This window comes from Python bivittatus, unplaced genomic scaffold (assembly GCF_059951505.1).
Source record: "Python bivittatus isolate LINGU-HERP-01145 unplaced genomic scaffold, Pbiv_v1 ctg000480_np1212, whole genome shotgun sequence".
NCBI lineage: Eukaryota > Metazoa > Chordata > Lepidosauria > Squamata > Pythonidae > Python > Python bivittatus.
In genome coordinates, this window is record NW_028277075.1 from 93,060,655 (window position 1) to 93,079,976 (window position 19,322).

The 19,322-nt window shown below is 41.7% G+C and overlaps 1 protein-coding gene and 1 long non-coding RNA gene across 5 annotated transcripts in view; one reads left to right on the forward strand and one right to left on the reverse strand.

Moving 5' to 3' along the window:
• LOC148215073 (uncharacterized) overlaps positions 1-19,322 on the reverse strand; it is a 180,770-nt gene that overhangs the window by 67,677 nt on the left and 93,771 nt on the right. The gene's annotated exons all lie outside the window — the stretch shown is intronic.
• Positions 5,984-19,322, forward strand: part of KYNU (kynureninase) — a 126,174-nt gene continuing 112,835 nt past the window's right edge. The window contains exons 1-2 of one of the 2 annotated variants that reach the window (XM_088146523.1): positions 5,984-6,259; positions 17,656-17,847. In XM_088146523.1, coding sequence (XP_088002649.1) covers positions 17,664-17,847 — 184 coding nt within the window. In that variant the 5' untranslated portion in view covers positions 5,984-6,259; positions 17,656-17,663. Of the gene's footprint in view, positions 6,260-11,063; positions 11,169-17,655; positions 17,848-19,322 lie in introns of those variants that run through there. The other variant, XM_088146522.1, reaches the window with a different exon arrangement.

Sequence of the window (19,322 nt, forward strand, 5' to 3'; positions counted from 1 at the left end):
CAATTGTTGCAACAATGGGAGACACCCTGGTTGTGTCCATTCACCAGGGGTCTGGAAAAACCAACCATGATAACTTTGTGCACTAAAGAATGGCCAAAATATCCACTAGTGGACCCCGAATTCCCCTACCATTGGGATACTCTTGGAATCCCCAGTAATTACTGGGTGACCCAACTAAAAAACTACATTGTGGAGCATAAAATGTTAACACAGGAACCCTATGTGGAAGTCTGGTTCCATGTTCATTGGGAGGGGCCTCGACCCAAGTTAGCCAAAATTTTTGTCCAAAAAGAACAGGAAGATGAGGAGGACCTCTGGCTGACTGGACCTCAATGGGAGCCGCCACCTCCTCCTCCTCCTCCTCTTCCTACCGCTCCCCCTCCGGCGCCCCCACCCTATCCCGGGCTGCGGAAAGAGCTGGACCAGCTGAACCAAGACATTCAGAACTTGCCCTTTAGTCTAAGGTCGGCCAGTGCCTTCCCCGTCCGGGAAGTCCCGAACGGAACGAACGCACAGGGGGTGACCGTCACCAGTTACGTAACAGTTCCCATCAAACCCAGTGAGTTGAGGGAATTAAAAGACCCTCCCTCGTATGCAAGAGAACGCCCATACCGCCGCCGAACAATTGGAACTTTTTCTCGGCCCGGTGGAATACTCCTGGGGGAACTGAATTACATTTTAGCCCACCTCTATACGCCAGAAGAGAGGGGCCAGATTCGGCAAGCTGCGCTCGGGGCTTGGGAGCGAAGGAATGCAAATGTCCCAAATGCCCCGGCCGCAGATACTAAATTCCCTCTGGCAGACCCAAATTGGGATCCCAATAATGCCGCACACCGGCAGAACATGAGAGACATGAAAGAGATGATTTTGGAGGGCATCCGAACAGCAGTGCCCCAGGGGAAGAATTTGACCAAGGCTTTTGAGGTAACCCAGGGGAAGGATGAATCGCCCGGAGATTTTTGTGAGAGGATCCGAGTTGGCCTGACCAAATTCTCGGGCGTGACTCCGGACACCCCAGCCTTTGAGACCTTGTTAAAAATGCAGTTCGTCACCAAAGCATGGCCAGACATTCAGAAGAAGATACAAAAACGGGAGGGTTGGACTGAACAGGGGATAGGGGAACTCCTAAGGATTGCTCAACAGACCTATGTGGGGAGGGAGGAGGCGAAGACCAGGCAGAAAACTCAAATGATGATGGCAGCCGTTCAGGTGGCGGCCAAGAATGAGACGAAGGGGGAGGGACTGAGGGAGGCGCGACCTTCTCCCCATCTGGTCCGGGGACCTTGGCCCCGGAGAGGTGGCGTCGACCCCAGAAGGGAGAGGTGGACTGGGGATAGGCAAGGTTGTTTCCGCTGCGGGCGAGTAGGACACCTTGCTCGGGACTGCCAGGTGGATCGCCCCACGGGTGAGAGGAGTTTCCCCCTGTACAACTAGGGGGGTCATGGTTCCCCAACCGGGACCCACGGGGAACCCTTGGTAAACATCACGGTGGGTCCCACCGGCGAGGAACGGCAGTTCCTCGTGGATACCGGAGCCTCTCGAACATCGTTGTGCCAACCGATCCCAGGGATTGCGAAATCCCGGGGCGCGTCGGTATCGGTGATGGGGGTGTGAGGTTCTCCGGTCAAGGCAGACGTACTGGAGGGAGTGAGACTGGAGTGGAATGGGAAGGAGGTAACTGCAGATGTGTTACTGATCCCACAGGCAGGGGTGAACTTGCTGGGAAGGGATCTAATGGGTAGTCTAGGAGTGGAGTTGTGGAATGTGGAACAGGCAGAAAGGATGTGTTTGTTGCGAGAGGCGGACGTGGAGGTTGTGAACCCTGAGGTATAGGCAGGGGAGGGGGGGCGGGGCGGTTTCGCATCGCCCCAATTAGCATCCCCTTGAAACCAGGGGTGACGGGTTTGCGGCAAGCCCAATACCCGCTGTCCCGGGATGGGAGGCGTGGGCTGAAGCAACAACTGAGATGGACGGTGCTGCCCCAGAGGTACACCGAGAGCCCCCTCTTGTTTGGACAGGCATTGGAAGAGAAACTCCAGGGGTTCCGGGCCCCTGGGGGTTCTCGGGTGCTGCAGTATGTGGATGATTTGTTGGTGTCTGGAGAGAAGGAAGTAAAGGTGAGAGAAGACTCAGTGGCTTTATTGAACTGGTTGGCTGAGGAAGGATTGAAGGTGTCAAAAGGGAAGGTCCAATTTGTGGAAAGGGAGGTCAAGTATTTAGGACATGTACTCCGGAAGGGCGAGAAGTTGATTGATCCTTCTCGGATACAGGGGATAATGCAGTTGAAGCCCCCTCATACTAAAACGGAGGTGCGGCGGTTTCTGGGTCTAGTAGGATATTGCAGGCTATGGATAGATGAGTACATGAGCAAGGCTCAGTTTCTGTATGAGAAGTTGAAAGGATCATCTGACAGGGTAGAATGGACAGACAGGGACACAGAGAAGTGGGGGGGAATTACGAAGGAGCCTGGTGACGGCCCCGGCTCTGGCTCTACCGAACTTGGCCCTCCCCTTTCACCTATACGTTACAGCCCATGGGGGAACTGCCATTGGAGTACTGACTCAGAGACGGGCTGGGAAATATCAACCAGTGGCCTTCCTGAGCAAAGCCCTAGAACCAGTGGTGAGGGGATGGCCGACTTGTGTGCAGGCAGTGGCTGCCGCTGCTGTGCTAGTGACAGAAGGGAACAAACTCACTTTTGGGAGCCCCGTGATTGTCCATTCACCCCATCAGATCTTAAGTGTGCTTAGTCAGCAGGCGGCTGCTTGGATGACAGAAGGGAGGATGTTGAAATATGAGACAGTTCTCCGGATAAGTCCTGATGTGGTGGTAGGAACAGACAGGAATTTGAACCCAGCGGAGTTTCTTGCGGGGGAGCGGAAAGAATGGGAGCCGGCGGAGCACGAGTGCTCCACCCTGTTGCAGCTGCAAACAAAGACCCGGGAGGACCTACAGGAGGTCCCGCTGGAGGAGGGTGAGGTCTGGTTCGTGGATGGGTCTAGTCGAGTAGAGCAGGGACAAAGGAAGTCAGGGTACGCGATAGTGACTGCGGAGGGAGAGACAATAGAGAAGGGGGCACTACCAGCGGACTGGTCGGCTCAGCTGTGTGAAGTGCACGCTTTGAAACGGGCACTAGAGTTGGGAAAGGGAGTGTCCCTCACTGTCTACACAGACTCGCGATACGCCTGGGGAGTAGTGCACACTTTCGGGAAAATTTGGCTGGAACGGGGTTTACTCACAGCTGCTGGAAAGGGAAGGTTGCAGGGAGGAAGCAGGTCATTGGGTTACAATTGAGGGGACCCCAGTAGTAAGCCGTGCTGTCATGAGGGGGATGGTGGAGAAACTGCACGAAGGGTCTCACTGGGGGGTGCAGGCTTTGATAGACACTGTAAAGCCGTGGTACTGGAGCCTGGGGGTTCGATGGGAACTTCACACCCCTTGGCATCCTGAATCCAGTGGGAAAGTGGAAAGAGCTAACGGGGTATTGAAGCAACATCTCACCAAACTGGGATTGGAAACAGGGCTACCTTGGACAAAGACACTTCCGGTTGCCCTGCTTCGAATGCGGACAGCCCCTCGCAAGGATGTGGGGGTCTCCCCATTCGAGCTGATGATGGGAAGACCTTTCCTGGTTCCAATGGGAGAGCCTATCCCCGAGCTAAAGGATGCCTTCCTGAGAAAGTATCTCTTGGTATTGTCACAATCTCTCTTATCTTTAAGAAAACAGGGACTCCTCGCTCAGCGGCCCCCCTTGCTGGAAGACCAACACCCCCACAAGCCAGGGGATTGGGTCCTGATAAAGACGTGGAAGGATGAGAAACTGAAGCCGTCTTGGGAGGGACCATACCAAGTTCTCCTGACAACTGAATCGGCGGTTCGAACCCGACAGGGGGGTTGGACCCACTACCATCGGGTTAAGCGAGCTCCCGACCCCCGACCGTGGACTGCCCAACTAGGAGACGGACTCAAAGTAAAACTTAAAAGGAACTGAACTAAGGCAGGGGAGGAGATGACCAACATAAAGGCGTAGAATTGGCACAGACAGCTTTGATCACTGGGGATGATCCCCGTGGGGGGGGGGATGTTCTATCATTTTGGGTCTTCTCCCATACCAAGACCCTGGACTAATCAAAGGCAAATGGCTCTAAATCTCTTGGGGATAACCAATGCAACTCAATGTGTATATTTCAACAATACCCAGAACCGTACCCACCCACTGCCCTCAAAAGGTCCTGCTTTCACTTGTGGAGGGATCTATAATATCCCTTACGCCTCAACCCCTCTATACCTACCTAGAGGTTTCTTTTTGTTATGTGGACATGAAGCTTACACCTATGTTCCAGCCTATAGTTCAGGGGGCCCTTGTGCCATAGGGCGCCTGACCTCTCTATATGCCCTGCCTCCAATACAAACGCACCCATCAAAAGAAAAAAGAAAAAGGGAGCTGCCATCTGATTGTGAGAGTGATGTGACACTCTTGTCTGAAACAGAAGCCATGGCTCTGGCCCTCTCCTTAGTAGGGGTTCCTGCACTAAGTGGAAGGGCTTACCTGGACCTAAGGAAGGTGGCCTGCCTCCTGGCTAAAAGTGTCAACCTTACATCCTCTCTCATTGCAGCCCTCACTGAAGAAGTCACTGAGATCAGGAGGGCGGTCATTCAAAATCGGATAGCTATAGACTATCTCCTATTAAGGGCAGGACAAGGCTGTGAATCTTTTCAAGGTCTTTGTTGCTTTAACCTAACCAACAATAAGAATTATGTTGAAGCAAAACTAGCCAAGTTGAAGACCTTAGCCTCTCGCATATCCGAGGATCCAGAGGGATGGAATTGGTCGTGGCTCACTAGTTGGTTACCTAACTTTGCTTGGTTAAAACAACTTTTTGTACTAGCCATTGGTTTCATTGCCTTACTGGTCCTAGTATGTTGCTTAATGCAATGTCTCCCTGCTTGTGGGAATTACCTGTCCCAGTGTGTGAAGCCCCGGGTCCGGGACGAGGGAGCAATCCTGTTAGCCAGGTTTGAGGCCCAACAGAGGCGTGAAAAGAAAAAGGGGGGATTGTGAGAAGGCAGGGAGAAGTGAGGGCCTCAAATGAACCATGTTTGCTAAGGGAGAGCGCTGTGCACCATGGGGCAGCCTTGGGGGGACGGCAGGAGGGAGGATGGGCAGAAGGCACACTCGCACCAGAGTGGAGAGGGACGGCAGGAGGGAGGAAAGACTGCAGGCAAGAGGCACGTTCGCTCCAGAGTGAAGAGAAACGGCAGGGGGCGGCTGTCGGGTCAAGTGGGGATTGGAATGTGTATTGCGCTGATTGGATTCGGAAAGTGGAATGTCTGCGGTTTTGCGGTTAATTAGCGGCGCTCCGGGGCGGTAAAAAAGGTGAGATTGTGAGCCAAGCCCTCGTAGGAGGGGGAGGACAGATAGGGGGTATAAAAACCTGTCAGACCTTGCTTCGGGGTTCCTCCATTGCTGCGGGAGGGACCCACCTTTGCAAACGTGCCCAATAAAAACTTCTGTCTACTGGATAACCGAACCCGTGTCTGTCGTTTTTTGACAATTGTAATAACTGAGATCCTTAACGTAGTTTCTGTCATCGCAGCTCAGACACGCAACTGTATAGATTCAGTACCATTTACCAGCTTTCCTCCTGCTATTACTTATTTACTCTGTTACGCACGTGATAAACCAGAACGTCCTCAGGTGGCAAAATAGCCTGTACTACTTCAGAAGGTATATAGGGGTCCGCTTTCCCGATTGCTTCTCTAAATAAAATTTTATCTACAAGTAGGAAGGCAGAAAAGCCGGGGGAGGGGAGACAGTTTGTGTCCGAGCCCTTGGCTTCTTCTCGTGCTGGTTTCCTAAATAGAGTTTTTAATGTGGAGAAGAAGTAAATGACACAAGTTCACTGCAGTTTGAAGTGGTACGGCCCATTCCATGACCTTAGAGCTCGCTCGCTCGCTCTATCTTTCCCTTTTTTTTGGTCACGTCACCGAATTGCGTTTTTAAACCTGTCATTTTTTAAGACAGGAGAGAGCCTTGTTGTTTCTCTCGTTTTTGCAAGCTTGATTTTTTTTTTCTTATTTATTCCTTGACACTTACCCTCTTTCTTCTTGCTATGAAGGACTAACTTTTCCTCCTTTTAGGTTACGGTGTAGTTGCGAGGACTGTTGAGAGTTTAATTCACAAGTTTTGCATTCAAAGCCTCCTTTCTCTGGCTTAATCTCTCCAGACTACATTCCCAGCCCCTTACTGCAACCAAGTGTAAGTACAATGAACTATAATTCATACTTTTTTAATTTCAGTTATACCAGAAACTCAAAATAGTGTACACCATTCTTCCCTTCCAATTTTAATACCAAAATAACCAAATGGTATGAGATACGCTACCTGATAGTGGCTGGGTTGCTATAACATGGTAAAGTATTACAGTTCATGTTTTGTAAACTATAGGTTATGGCCTTACATGTCATGTGATGCCACTGACTTAGTTTCCACACCATGCAAAACCATAGATTTAATCACGTTTATTAAGTACATCACAGTGGCTGGATTCACACTGCACACTAAACCAAAACCAAGCAAACTACTTTATTGCATAGTTCAGTTTGTGAAGCTACCTAATGTAGGAATATAGGAATATGTATTTGTGTAAATGAGTGACATTCTTGAATATGTGCTAGGGAACGCATGTATGCATGTTTCTGGGTGTGTAAGAATGAGTGGAAGTTGGGTGTACATCAGGGGGGTTGGCTCCATGTGTGTGTGAAGTGAGATTAGTTGTCTACTTGTGTGAGAAGATTGGGTGTGCATATGCACGAACTAGCAGGCCCACCTCTAAAATCCAGATGTAGTAGCAGGTGCCTCCTTATTCTGAAAAGCTTGTTTATTCCTATTCTAGTCAGCAGAGAGGGTCATGGTGTTGCTATTATTTTAAGACAAATGGAAATTAGAAATTCTTGCTTATCTACTTTAGATCATCCATATCCCAATCTGTTGGCACTGTACAACCTTTGTTAAATTGATATCCTCCTTATGAAATCTTTGTGTATGTTTATATAACACCATTTATAAAAAATCAGTAGAAGTGAAAGAATTGAATTTAATTTCAACAGGATTGTTTGAATTGAATTTCACATTACCCAGCTGGGGATGCTTCTAGATGGAGAATTGTCAGGGCTGCCAATCATTGCTCTTTTACTGACAACAAAAAGTCTGCCACCCTACCATTTGCTGTAATTTAGAATTACATGAGCAAAACTGGGAATGGTTCTTCATACTATGGATTCCCATGGGTACTTGGATGAAACTACTTTTATTTCCTCTTAGGGATCTTCCTCATGGCCTCATTTATGAACCTTCCTCCCATCCTGCCCAGTTGGCAGAAAAGTGTACTACATAAACTGTGCTGCCCCACATCCTGCCTTTACCATGCCTTAGCACTGAGACCAGGCAATATTGCTTCACTGAAACCATTTCTGTGGGGTAGTTTTATGGCAGAAATTGGTGGAATCCCTGCTGTCCTTTCCCATCCCACCCCACCCAGTGTCACCTCTTGACAGGAAAGCCAATCACCAGTTGCACTTCTGAATATGTGATGGGGTCAGAGGTTCAAGCTTTAATTTCTATTATTTAGCCTTAATTTTCACTGTTTTCTGCATGTTTGTGCATGATAGGACTGTTGATCTTCCAAGACAATTAGAAAATCAGTAAACCTATATCAAACAACCCACAGCTGCAAAGTCTGCCTGAGAGATTGGAGGACCTGATTTGAAATACAAAGCAAAGAAAACCGAACAAGAAATATCTCAGTATTTTTGTACCTCTGGATCTTGCTTTCCTGAAACTGGTTTCCTACCTGAATTGTTTTTGGTCAAGCAAAAAGCTTCTCTCTCCTATTCCCAATTTCACATATGTGTGTGTGCAGGTGTGTCTACTTATGCATTTTGCCTACTTTACAGTCCCCCTAGCATTTAAACACATAAAATATACATATGCTCCAAATAGAAGGGTTTCTGGCTAATAAATATATTGGTCTCCTGGGAGTTCAGTATTCCAGGCTAAAGACAGTATGACCCAAGAATCTGGTCTCTATCGTAGTCAAAGCCAAAATTTCCACAGACATTCAGTTCCCAGTGACTGGATGAGGAGGGGTGTTGCAGATTGTTATTCCTGACTGCAGTGTTCCCAAGGTACTCTAAGTCACCAATTTTGGAAATTTGGTTGGGAGAAGGAGGAAAACACCACTTCAGTGGAACAGCTAAAGGCAATTCTAGGCTGTCTCAGCAGCATGGTGTGGATTTGTTTTTTAACTTATTTACTGAATTTAGATAGCCATCCATCTCACACAATTAAAAAGAAACCAGAAAGAATCAAAACAAAACCATTAAAAACAATTAGAACAATTAAAAAGTATAAATATAAAACAACACAGGAGACTGCATTCAAAATCTTAGGTACAGTGCAAGGTTTAAATGGAGATGACATCATGAGTATGAATGATCATTTTAGATGAGTTGAAGTTTCTGATTTTAGCTTGTTTCTTGGGGAGAGTGGAAGCTGGAACAGAACAGACTAGGGGCAGGAGGAAGTAACTTTCTCTCTTTTCTTTTTGATCCAGTTCTGTGTTACATATATGGGTTTGTCATCCTCATCATCCATTCCATCTTATTTATAGCCCAAGAATGGCAGAAATAGTTCTAATCAAACCCCTTGTCTTTCCAGTCACATGCTTGTCTGGAATATTTAATTTTATGTATAAAGTTAGTGTACAATATTCTTGCAAATAAGAATAAGGGAGAAGAAAGAGCCCACAATTGATAGCAGTTGGATGAAGCCAGTCGCTTGTCCTCAGTGAGTTTTAATTGCAAACCTAATTTCAACTAAATATATTGATTTACTACTGTTATCAGAAATCCAAGTTCTCCTCTGCTCTTGTGTCTCTCAACCCTTTGTCTAGAGTAACTTATTTTAGTTTATAAAACAAATTGAGATGGGATAGTTATGTGCACTGAATATGCCTTTAATGCTATATTTTAATAATAGGTCAGTTAGGGTGCAGAAATTATTCTAAGTAACACATCTGTTTCTCACTCCAGTGGGCCACAGCCTGTTCCAGATGCAGGAACTATATTGCAAAATCCATTTACTTGCACAACTGACTACTTGCTGATTAGTTAATGTTGCAATCAATAACCATATCCTAAGAATTACTATAAACAATACTCCTAGGTTATCTGATCATGCTATGCATCTGTTTGGAAAAAAACTCTGTTGGAGGGCAGTCAGGATAGGAGCAGATACAGACCTACACACAGCCAGTACTTAAACCAATGAGGGATTTTATTCTGCACACTAAATATTTATGCTAATATAGTAGTGTGATCTAATAATATATACAAGTGAAATTATTATTTATAAAACCCAGTATGTACAGCATAGTATATATAGGCATATAATATAAGAAATAATCTACAGTACCTAATTTTCCTCCCTCTCCAGTCTCTTTCCCTCACTTTCCACTTGTTCTTTATTACAGCTTCTTCTTCCCTCCTTATCTCAATTACTGATGCTGGAATGTCTGTGAGTTTTCTCCTGGCTGTCTTCCTGCCCAACAAAGCCTTTAACTCACAAAGTTCCACTGTCCAGTATCTGAATCTCCTTACCCAACACAACCCATTCTCCCAGACTTTCCAGATTTTCACAAGTGCTCCAGGATTTTCCTCCTGGCCTTCTTCCCTGTCCCAGGACCGGAATCTCTGGACTCAACAGGCCTCACTCCACTCCATGTTAACCAAGTGACATCCTCTCCAGCAGCACGTCCTGCAGCATCTGCAATACAAGCCTCCCTCTGCTTTTCCTGCCTCTTTTTATATTCTTTACAGGTGCATTCTAACATTTTCCCCTTTCTGCCTGCTTGCTGAGTCATTTGCCTTTCTCCCCCCCCCCCCCCAAAATCCATGACCTTGGCACAGACCCAGCCACTTTCCTTCAGCCAGGCACTCCATCCTGTCACAAACTCACAGAGGTTATTTTAATGTATAGCTAGGATATGTTAGTCCTGTCCAGATTAGCATTTTACTTCTGAACAAGTATGCATAAGAAGCATTCTTCCTTCTTTTCTTAAATATCAGAAAGCACAGCTCTCTGTTTTAAGACAACGGCTTTCATGAATATGCAGTTCTCACCTGTCTTGGCTCTAGATATTTATTGTAGAACCCATCAAGCCTTTTTTAATATATAAGTTCATTCTCAAGTGATATATGTCATCATCTATTAACCATACTTAAGTAGATACAAATGTCATATCATTACCACTTAATTATTTCATGTTTCTAAAATAGCATTTATATATAGAATGACAGATACTTTGAGAGGATCTTTGCCCTTAAAGGAGGATTTTTGTCCTTAAAGGCAGCTTAGAAACATTTAAACATAAATCCTCCCCTCTTTCTCACACACATTTATAGAATACATAAAATATTTTGTTTCTTGGCTTGTTTAATTTAGACTGCATCTGTTGTGTCAAAAACGGAGACTGCTGTAAAAGTAATATGGAAAGCAAAAGCAAGAAATTGGCAAAAAAAAAAAATAGTATGACATTAAAAAACACACACACACAAGACAACACAGTAGAATGGGTCAGTGAGTGGGTGAAAACATTAGCTTCTCCTCCCCAACCCCAAAAGTGAGAAAAAGGCGATTACTTTTGGAACCTTTGGAAATGTAGAGAAGGAGGGAATGGCCTTGAGAGACAGGAGAAAGAGCCACTACCAAGGCAGTGCTCAGATAAAAAGGGTCCTGAGTCCAGGGCAAGTCTGTAACATCTCAGACAAACCCTCCCTAGTTCACATGAAGATAAAAGTGTGTGTGGGGGGGTATGTGTGTGTAGCACATTCAGACTTGCAAGATTCTGTTACCATTGCTTTAGAATAAAAGTAGTACTGGCCTACAAGACATTGGTTTCCCAGTCTGATCTATCTTAAAGGGCTGACATACAAAAATTAAGCAAGTGAGTAAATAAATAAGGTAATAAAAAGTTGGGGGTGGAAGGCCAGAGTACAAACAGTGAAATAACAAACAGAAAAGGTCATAACAGGGAAAGGATAAACTGGACTTTGATAGTAAGGGGGTGAGAGGATGAATCAGAAACAGCAATTCTTGCAAGTTAAAGGTAAGGGGAAAAAATCCTTTCTTTTTAGAAATAAGGCTGCAGGGTGAAGAGAAGCAAGACATAAAGTTGCAAATCAAAAATAATATAAAATGCTTCGTTTCCTTGTCCTCCCACAGAATTCTTACTTGAGCAATGTCCAACTTTCTGAGTCATGCTTATATGATTAGTGCACTGAAATCTTGGTTTCAGAGGGACATGTACACATAATAGTTTTCAATTAAATTAAGATTACTTGATGAATCAATATTTAGGAAAAAAATGCTTTATATTTGATGTACCTCACAAGAAATTTGAATCAGTGTTGTTAGAGGGATTTGTGATGTTTGCATCTTGATTGGAGAATAGTAGGAAGGTATAAAACTCATTGGACACAGTTGGTAATTCTTTAAAATAAAGCTAACTTCTTGAAATATTTCATTGTTACCATTTTAGTTAAGCATTTTAAAATGCTACTGAAAGTAGACAATTAACTATTCTGCTGAAATGAAAGAAGGATTTTAAAGTTCTTTAATACTCTACTTTTTCTTTTGGGGAAAAAAACCTCTTAAAATGTATGTGTTAAAAAAATTGGATTGATCTTTACATTGGATATTTTCCCTTATTTTGTAAGGGTAAATTTTATTCAATAGTTTGCATTTCAGCTCTCATAATTGCAAGATTTATGCTTTTAACACTGTATTTATCTCAAAAATGTAATTTTTAGATGTAATGAAATTCACTGTTCAGTTGTATAAAATGCAATAATAGCAAATGAAGTAAACAGTGAGGTTGTGGTTCTATACAATGACAGCTTGGGGGAAAAAATCAGTATTCAATCATTTGGTTCTTTAAATGAGATTTGCAACAAATTGTTCCAGAGTTTTTACATATACACCCATCAGGCTGTTCCCTTTTGAGATTAGTAGTGTTATGCAGGGTACAGAGAAGATTAGAAACAGCAAGCCCAAGAAATCAAAGACATGAGATGAAGAAAAGGAGGCATAGCTAAAACAACTTGATACCAATACCATTCAGTACAGATAGTCCCCAGGTTAAGAACATCTGACTTACGGATAACTCATACTTACAAACAGGCTGTCTATTACTAAAAATGGTGGATGGAGTTCTCCTTCCTTGAGCTGACGAACTGCTGAAGCCATGCAATGGTTTCATGAACCTCAGAAGCCACATGTTTTGTACAGCCTGTTTTCAGTGGTTTTCAGCAGTTCATCAGCTTGAGGAAGGAGAACGCCATTTGCCATTTTTAGTAATAGATAGCCCATTTGTAAGTACAAGTTCCAACTTACTTATAAATTTGAGTTAGACAGACTTAGGAATGGATCTCGTTCTTAACCCAGAGACTGCCCGTATCTCTCCATATAATTTTTATTCTTGCAAACTATCTACACACCACTTTATACACTGTTTTTGGTTCTTTAAACTTCTCTTTCTGAGAATCTCATCAAATCCATCCAACCACAACTTTTTTGGTCTTCTCTTTCCTTTTGATGCATTCTTTTGTTTTTGTTTTGTAATTTGTCCTTCATTCTTTCTATGTGATCAAACTACCTCAGTATATTGCTTTTTTGCTGGTCACTCATACAAACCATTTTCACTGAGAATTCATTCATTCTTGACTCTATTTCTTCTCATTTTACCAAACATGCTTCTTAAGTACCCCATTTGCACTTTTTTCAACTAAGTGATGATTTATGATTATGATTATGTGCTTTCAATTTGCTGTCAACTCTTAGCAACCACATAGATAGATTTTCTCCAGGATGACCTGTTTTCAATCTGGTACTTCAGGTCTTTCAGCAGTGTACCCATTGCTGCTATAATTGAGTCCATCCACTTTGCTGCTGGTCGTCCTCTTTTTCTCTTTTCTTCCACCAGCATTATAGGTCTCTTAAAAGAACTAGGACTTTATATAATGTGTCCAAAATACAGTCATTTGAGCCTGGTCATTTGTATCTCGACTGAAAACTCTGGATTGATTTGTTCTATGATCCATTTGTTTGTTTTCTTGTCTATCCATGGTATTCTCAGGAATCTTCTCTTAACACCAACATTCAAAAACTTCAACATTCTTCCAATTTGCACTTCCATAGAGTTCACAGGGAAAACCATTCCCTGCATGATTCTGATCTGTGTAGGTACAGACAGATCACAGCATCTGAATATCTTTTTCAAGGCCTTCACTGCTACACTACCAAATGTTAATCTGCAGCATATTTCTTGATTGCCAGTTCCTGTACTGTTGACAATCAATACCAAAAGAGAGAAGCTATCCATCATTTCAATATCTTCATTGTCAATTCTAAGGTTGCTATGCCTGTTGTCATTATTTTGGTTTTTTTTTTAGTATTTAATCTTAACCCCATATTTTCATGGTGCTCCTTGACCTTCCTTACTAGAGCTTGCAGATCATTTGGATTTTCAGCTATCAGGGTAGCGTCATCAGCATTCTGATGACACCTTCTCCTTTTTGACCAAAACTGATATGTTCAAAACTTGTTTTTCTATGGAAGATTTGTGTACCATTCCCAATAATCTGAGCCCCCCTCCTCTTGTTACTAAAGAAGTGGTAATTAAACTACTTTCAGAATCATTGTGTCCTTCAGATTCTTTCTATCCTATCTTCTATGCATCTGTTCTTCCTTTTCTGATGTACTTGACCAGATTGATTGATTATCCTTTTATGACAGGTATTTTCCAGTTTTTCTGACACATGCTTATCTTCATACCCATCTAAAAAAGCAACCAAATAAACTTCTTTGATTACTTTGGTTTGTTCTAGTTATGATCTAGTATCTTTTGTTGTTGTTTGTTTCTGTATTTGTCAGCAAATAATTTTATTGGCATATTTTGTATGGGTAATTTTATTGAGTTTACATTGACTCTGGTTGTCCATGTTTGTTTCTTTGTTTATTTATGCAAGTTTTTGGCTGCCCATCTATCTGAGAAACTCCAGGTAGTGAAGAACACGAAAAATGAGACATTTATTAAAAGAAAAAAATCAACTAAAACTACACTGGGGCTCAATAAAAACATGAAACCATTAGATAAACCATTCTAGAGCTCCCATGCTAACTTCCCATCCCCAATGCCTAGGGGAAAAGCCAAGTTTTCATGGCCTTGCACAAGGCCAATAGTTTTACTTGTGGCTAAGACAAATACTGTAACTGCTGCTAAATTTGTCTACAGCATTTGACACTTGATCATAAAATTCAATTTTTGTCTGAGTTCATTAGATATCAATGATAAAGTTTCTCATTGGTTTTAATCTGTATTTATCATCACACATTTTCAGTCAAGTGGAAGGGTCTCTATTGTCAGCTCTTCTGGTTATTTGGTAGGTGGTTGTTCAGAATCTGATCTTAGATCCACTCTTCTTTACTTGTACACACTACTGTTGGGTTCTTTGATTTTCAGATCTATGTTGATATTCAGGCTTATTCTGCCTTGTTCTCGGATGATGCAGCATTCACTCTTTTAAATATCTAACTTACTTGGATGAATTCTTACCACTTTAAGTTAAGCCTGGAAAAGACTGAGCTTAGAGTTTTTTCATCCTTATTCTCTTTCTCTTTTTTACTTTCCTTTATTTCTTTGCTCTTCAGGGCTATCAGTTGTAGGTATTTTGTATGGTCTATAATTTTGGGATTTTTGCTTATGAGAAACTTATTTTAAAACCTTTCATCAATAAATCTACAATAACTGGAATTTTTTTGCCTGCTAAATACTTAGAGAATATGTTCATTTCTCAGTTTGGAAACAGCTAAGCAGTTAGTCCCCACCTTGGTGATGTCCCACCTAGATAGCTGCAGTAGTTTAGCAGGCCTTCCTAATTTTTCTTTCCTCCTCCTTCTCTGTGTCCAGAAGTTGCAGTTGGTATGGTTCTAGATCTCTCCTAATGTATCCCTAGGTCTTCTTTTTATCAGTCCCTACATTAGGGATTGACTTTGGGACAGTTAATCAGTTTAAATTGCTGTTAAATGGCTGACCTTCTAATTATACATATAGGAACACCCAGTTATTAGAATAACTTGATTACAGTTCATGTTCTTGTATACTCAGCTTGATAATGCAACCAAGATCTATTAGTTTTTGTAGAATCAACCCCCTCTCTGTGTCTGGAGACTCTTATAAAGCCTTTTGTAGGAACGTTCTGAACCCAGACAAATCTTTTCTCTCATTATTCACCACAGATGTGTATTAAAATTGGGTTAATATTAGGAAATGTTTCTATTGGTTATTATATTGTATTAAGAAATTATCATCCTGATTTATTGTAGTATTGGTTTTTCTGGTATATATTTTTATTTACTGGTACTGCATAAGCACAGACTAAATTAAGCTTCATCTCTTCCTCTTCTTCTGACATTCCCGGCTCTCACTTTCTGCAAATTTTCTCCTTGCTCTTTCCCAAGAGAGAAAGAATAATTGTTGAAGTGTGGCTGTGGGCATGGATACTGAATATGTTGGTGCCATTTGGTTGGAAACATTTTTCTCAGTGCACCATCAGGGTTAGAAGCCACTTAACTTGGTTAGTAAAACATTGGTCCTATTATCCTTGGAGTTGGAGAGCTTTTAGCAATTAATATATGTAAGTCATAAGGTATCCTTGATGTAATTAATACTCAGTGGTTTGTAGGCTGAATGTAAAGAAATGAATACTTTTTTAAAGTTTATGAGAAATGTCACTGGCCACTCAGCTACAATCACAAATAAAACACTGATTAGCTGCCTACTACTTCATTACTTGTATATAATTAACAAAAAATAGAAATCCATTATGCTGTCACTTTTCTCATTTATCAGGCATTTTGGCAAGATCTCAAATTTGATATCTATCATTGTTGCTATGGTTATAGTTAACAGTAGATTTCAGATACATATGTAGATTTTGCTTGACTTTTCTTGTGAGCAGAAAGCATGAGAACTAAGGTGCTGAATGTGCCATGAAGGCATAATATTTTGCTCCATTTAAAATCCCCCAGTTGCTGGAATTTTGGGTGATTAAGGGCAAAGTGAATCAAAAGATTAGAGAGATGGAGAGGAAATGCAGGAAACCTTGTCAATGTCCCTGGCCTTGAGAGAGTCTACATGTTGAAACAGTAAATAAATTGCTGGAAGAACAATTCATGATTGTAATATTTCACACCCAAGAAGTATTATTTATGTATTTGTTAGATTTATATTCTGTTTTTTTTTTTCTTTTTTTCCCCCCCAGGAGCTCAGTTCTTCATACTCGGGGATATCCTCCCTCCCTCCCTTCCCCCTCCCCCCATAACAGTCTTCGGAAAAATGCTGAGCTGATTGTTTGGCCCAAAATCAGCGGCTGACTTTCTGTGGCTGAGGGTAGACTTCAGTGTTGGGTTTTATAGTCCTTGTCCAACACCTTAAACATGATACTACCACTATTGTTTGCATTGGGCTGCTGCTTCCTGTCGTAGATTAACAAGTACAGTAGTTGAGCAAAAGCTAGCTTAATATAGGGCTTTGTACTGGCTTTGGACCACACTGAATGTATTTTGGAAGACAAGCAGTGAAGTGAGCAGGGCAATGAGGCAAAGTGAATAGAGTCATAACACTCAAATAGATGGATTCTTTTTCTTCTTGGTTTGGGAGGAATGTTTATGTGTATCTGTGTATGTGTTTTTGCTTTTTTTTTTTAAATATGTTAAGCCTACTCAACAATTTTCAGATATTTCTTGCCTCACAATGAAATGAAACTATCTCAACAATTTTCAGCTATTGTTGCCAGAGGCATATGGTGGGGGGAAGACAGGCAATTTTTATTAATGCTAAAGTTGATCCTAGTTGGTTCCATAGATGTCCTTTCCATTGTGGAGAAGAAATGTCATAAACCACTGCTTAGGTTTGCCATTCTCCTGTTTTGTGAAGGAGCATTGAGGTCTGCTGAGGCCTGCGATGCACCGGATCTGAAAAGTGAAGCTTCTCTTAGAGTTGGTTGTGGAAGCCTGAGATTGCCCATTTCTAGTTATTCCTTCTAATCTATAAATTTCTATATTCTTAGTTAGTTTCTGTGAATTAAGATGCCAAGGAGCATAAAGAAGGCTGAGGCTTGAAAACGTCAGTTTAAATGTGGTGATACACCTGCTATTTTCAGGAGCACAGATTGTGGAAGCAATCATGCTGCCGGCAGCTTTCAGATCTGCGAGTGTGAATGACACTATAGAATTTGTTACTGCTGTTGAAGCAGTGGTAGAACAGAGAAGTTGCTGATATAGCTTTATGGGGAAAAGATTATATTTAAAACTAATAGCTTCAGGGCTACAGCAGTCTGCTGCCTTGAAAAATGCTGGAACTGAGAATTTCTCACTTTTCTCTCACACTGCCAAGCATTTCATTTTTAAAAGCTTGTAGATGGCTGCTCATACATAACTATAATCTTCCCATCAGACAGTAGCTCATATGCATGGCATAGTATCTAAATGGAGATATATATATATATATTTTTTTCTCTCTCTCTCCCCTTTAGAATGAGAAATGAGTTCCTCGAAAATGGATCTGTCTTCTCATGGTTCACCAGCAAGCATTATAGAAACAATTGCTTTACAACTAGCATGCAGTCCAGTAGATAAGAAAGTTGCTCTTCGCTTAGATGAAGAAGACGAGCTAAAACACCTTCGTGAATGTTTCCACATTCCCAAAGTGATGGATCTGCCTCCAAGTAAGGACTGCAATTATACTAAGGTGGCTTTGCGTTTTCTTGCATGTGTCTATTGTAAATCTGTGGGAATCATTGCCACTTAACAGATAAATGGAGCGCTGGCAACCACCTCTCTGAACACAGCATGTTTCCTGCATTGCTAAATCAGTACCTCAAGTTGAATGCTTTATGCTCTCATTCCTGTCCTGAACAAAACAGAAGAATACAATACAGCACTTACATAGTGCTTATGCTGTCACTCAGCCTCCTCGAACAATATAGTGACTGATTGAAAATTATAAGCAAGAGTGTGTCATAATAGGTTTGAGCTGCTTGCCTTTAGGCACTTATTGCACCAAAAAATAAATAAAATAAAAGCCTCAAGCATACAAGTTTTGCTTTCTTGTTGTTGTTAATTGTTAAAATCCATCAAGATCTTCTATATAAACAGTGTTTGGAATGAGGTCAATCTAACAGGAATAATTATGCTAGGATAGTTGGCTTTAATGGTTAATTAAATAATTGTACAGTTGGATAAATTAAAACAATGTTCTTGATTAATTTTATGAGATCTTGGCAGCACTTACTGTGTTAAAAGTATATATTCTACCTGGCTATATGAGAATAGGCCACTCTCTATAGATGGTATGCACACTATTTTTATTAACATAGATATTGTGCGTATACTACACACACACACACACACACACACACATACACACATATATAACCCTTTCTATTGTACTGCTGAGAATGTTTCTCCTGATATGATGTGTACTGTAACTGGTACATATCATCTAAAATTCAGGAGTAATCGTATTAAAGTGCAGAGAAAGAGAAGAAGATTAGTAAAATACTTGATTAAAAGCAATCCAACCAACTGAATAAGATTTCTTAAATCAGGTGACAGGCCTATTTGTTACTCTCTGGAATTAATCATTTCTAATGGCTTCCATTCTATTCATTTGGAAAATAGCTGGTATCTGGGATGGGGGATGGGTGGGGGGTAGGGGAAGAGGATTCTCAAATAATTTCTCTAAACCAATCTGAGGCCTAGAAAATGAATTGCCTCTCAATCAATATTCAGTGTAATTGGAGCAATATCATTCCATTAGTTGAGAATGCAGGAACATGTCTGAATAGATTCTGAGTTGGGGTGTGAAGGTTAACATTAACTGGATTTATGTTATATATTATATTTTACTTATATTAACGTGTTTTCATTCTATCAGTTTTCATGATTAATTCTTTTTTTAAGGAAAAAAAACCTTATGAAAAATCCATGCTTGCTACCATTCACAATTTTCCCTAATATGCAAAGTATTGTGAACAACACTTCCTAAATTATACTTTAAAAATATGTACTACCTTAATATGCCCATTTTACAGGCAGTCTATATATAGACACAGACATATAGATAGCTAACTTTCCCACTTTTTTCAATACATCTTGCCCAAATATACCATATTTTGTGGTCAGTGGCAGTCATAGGTAC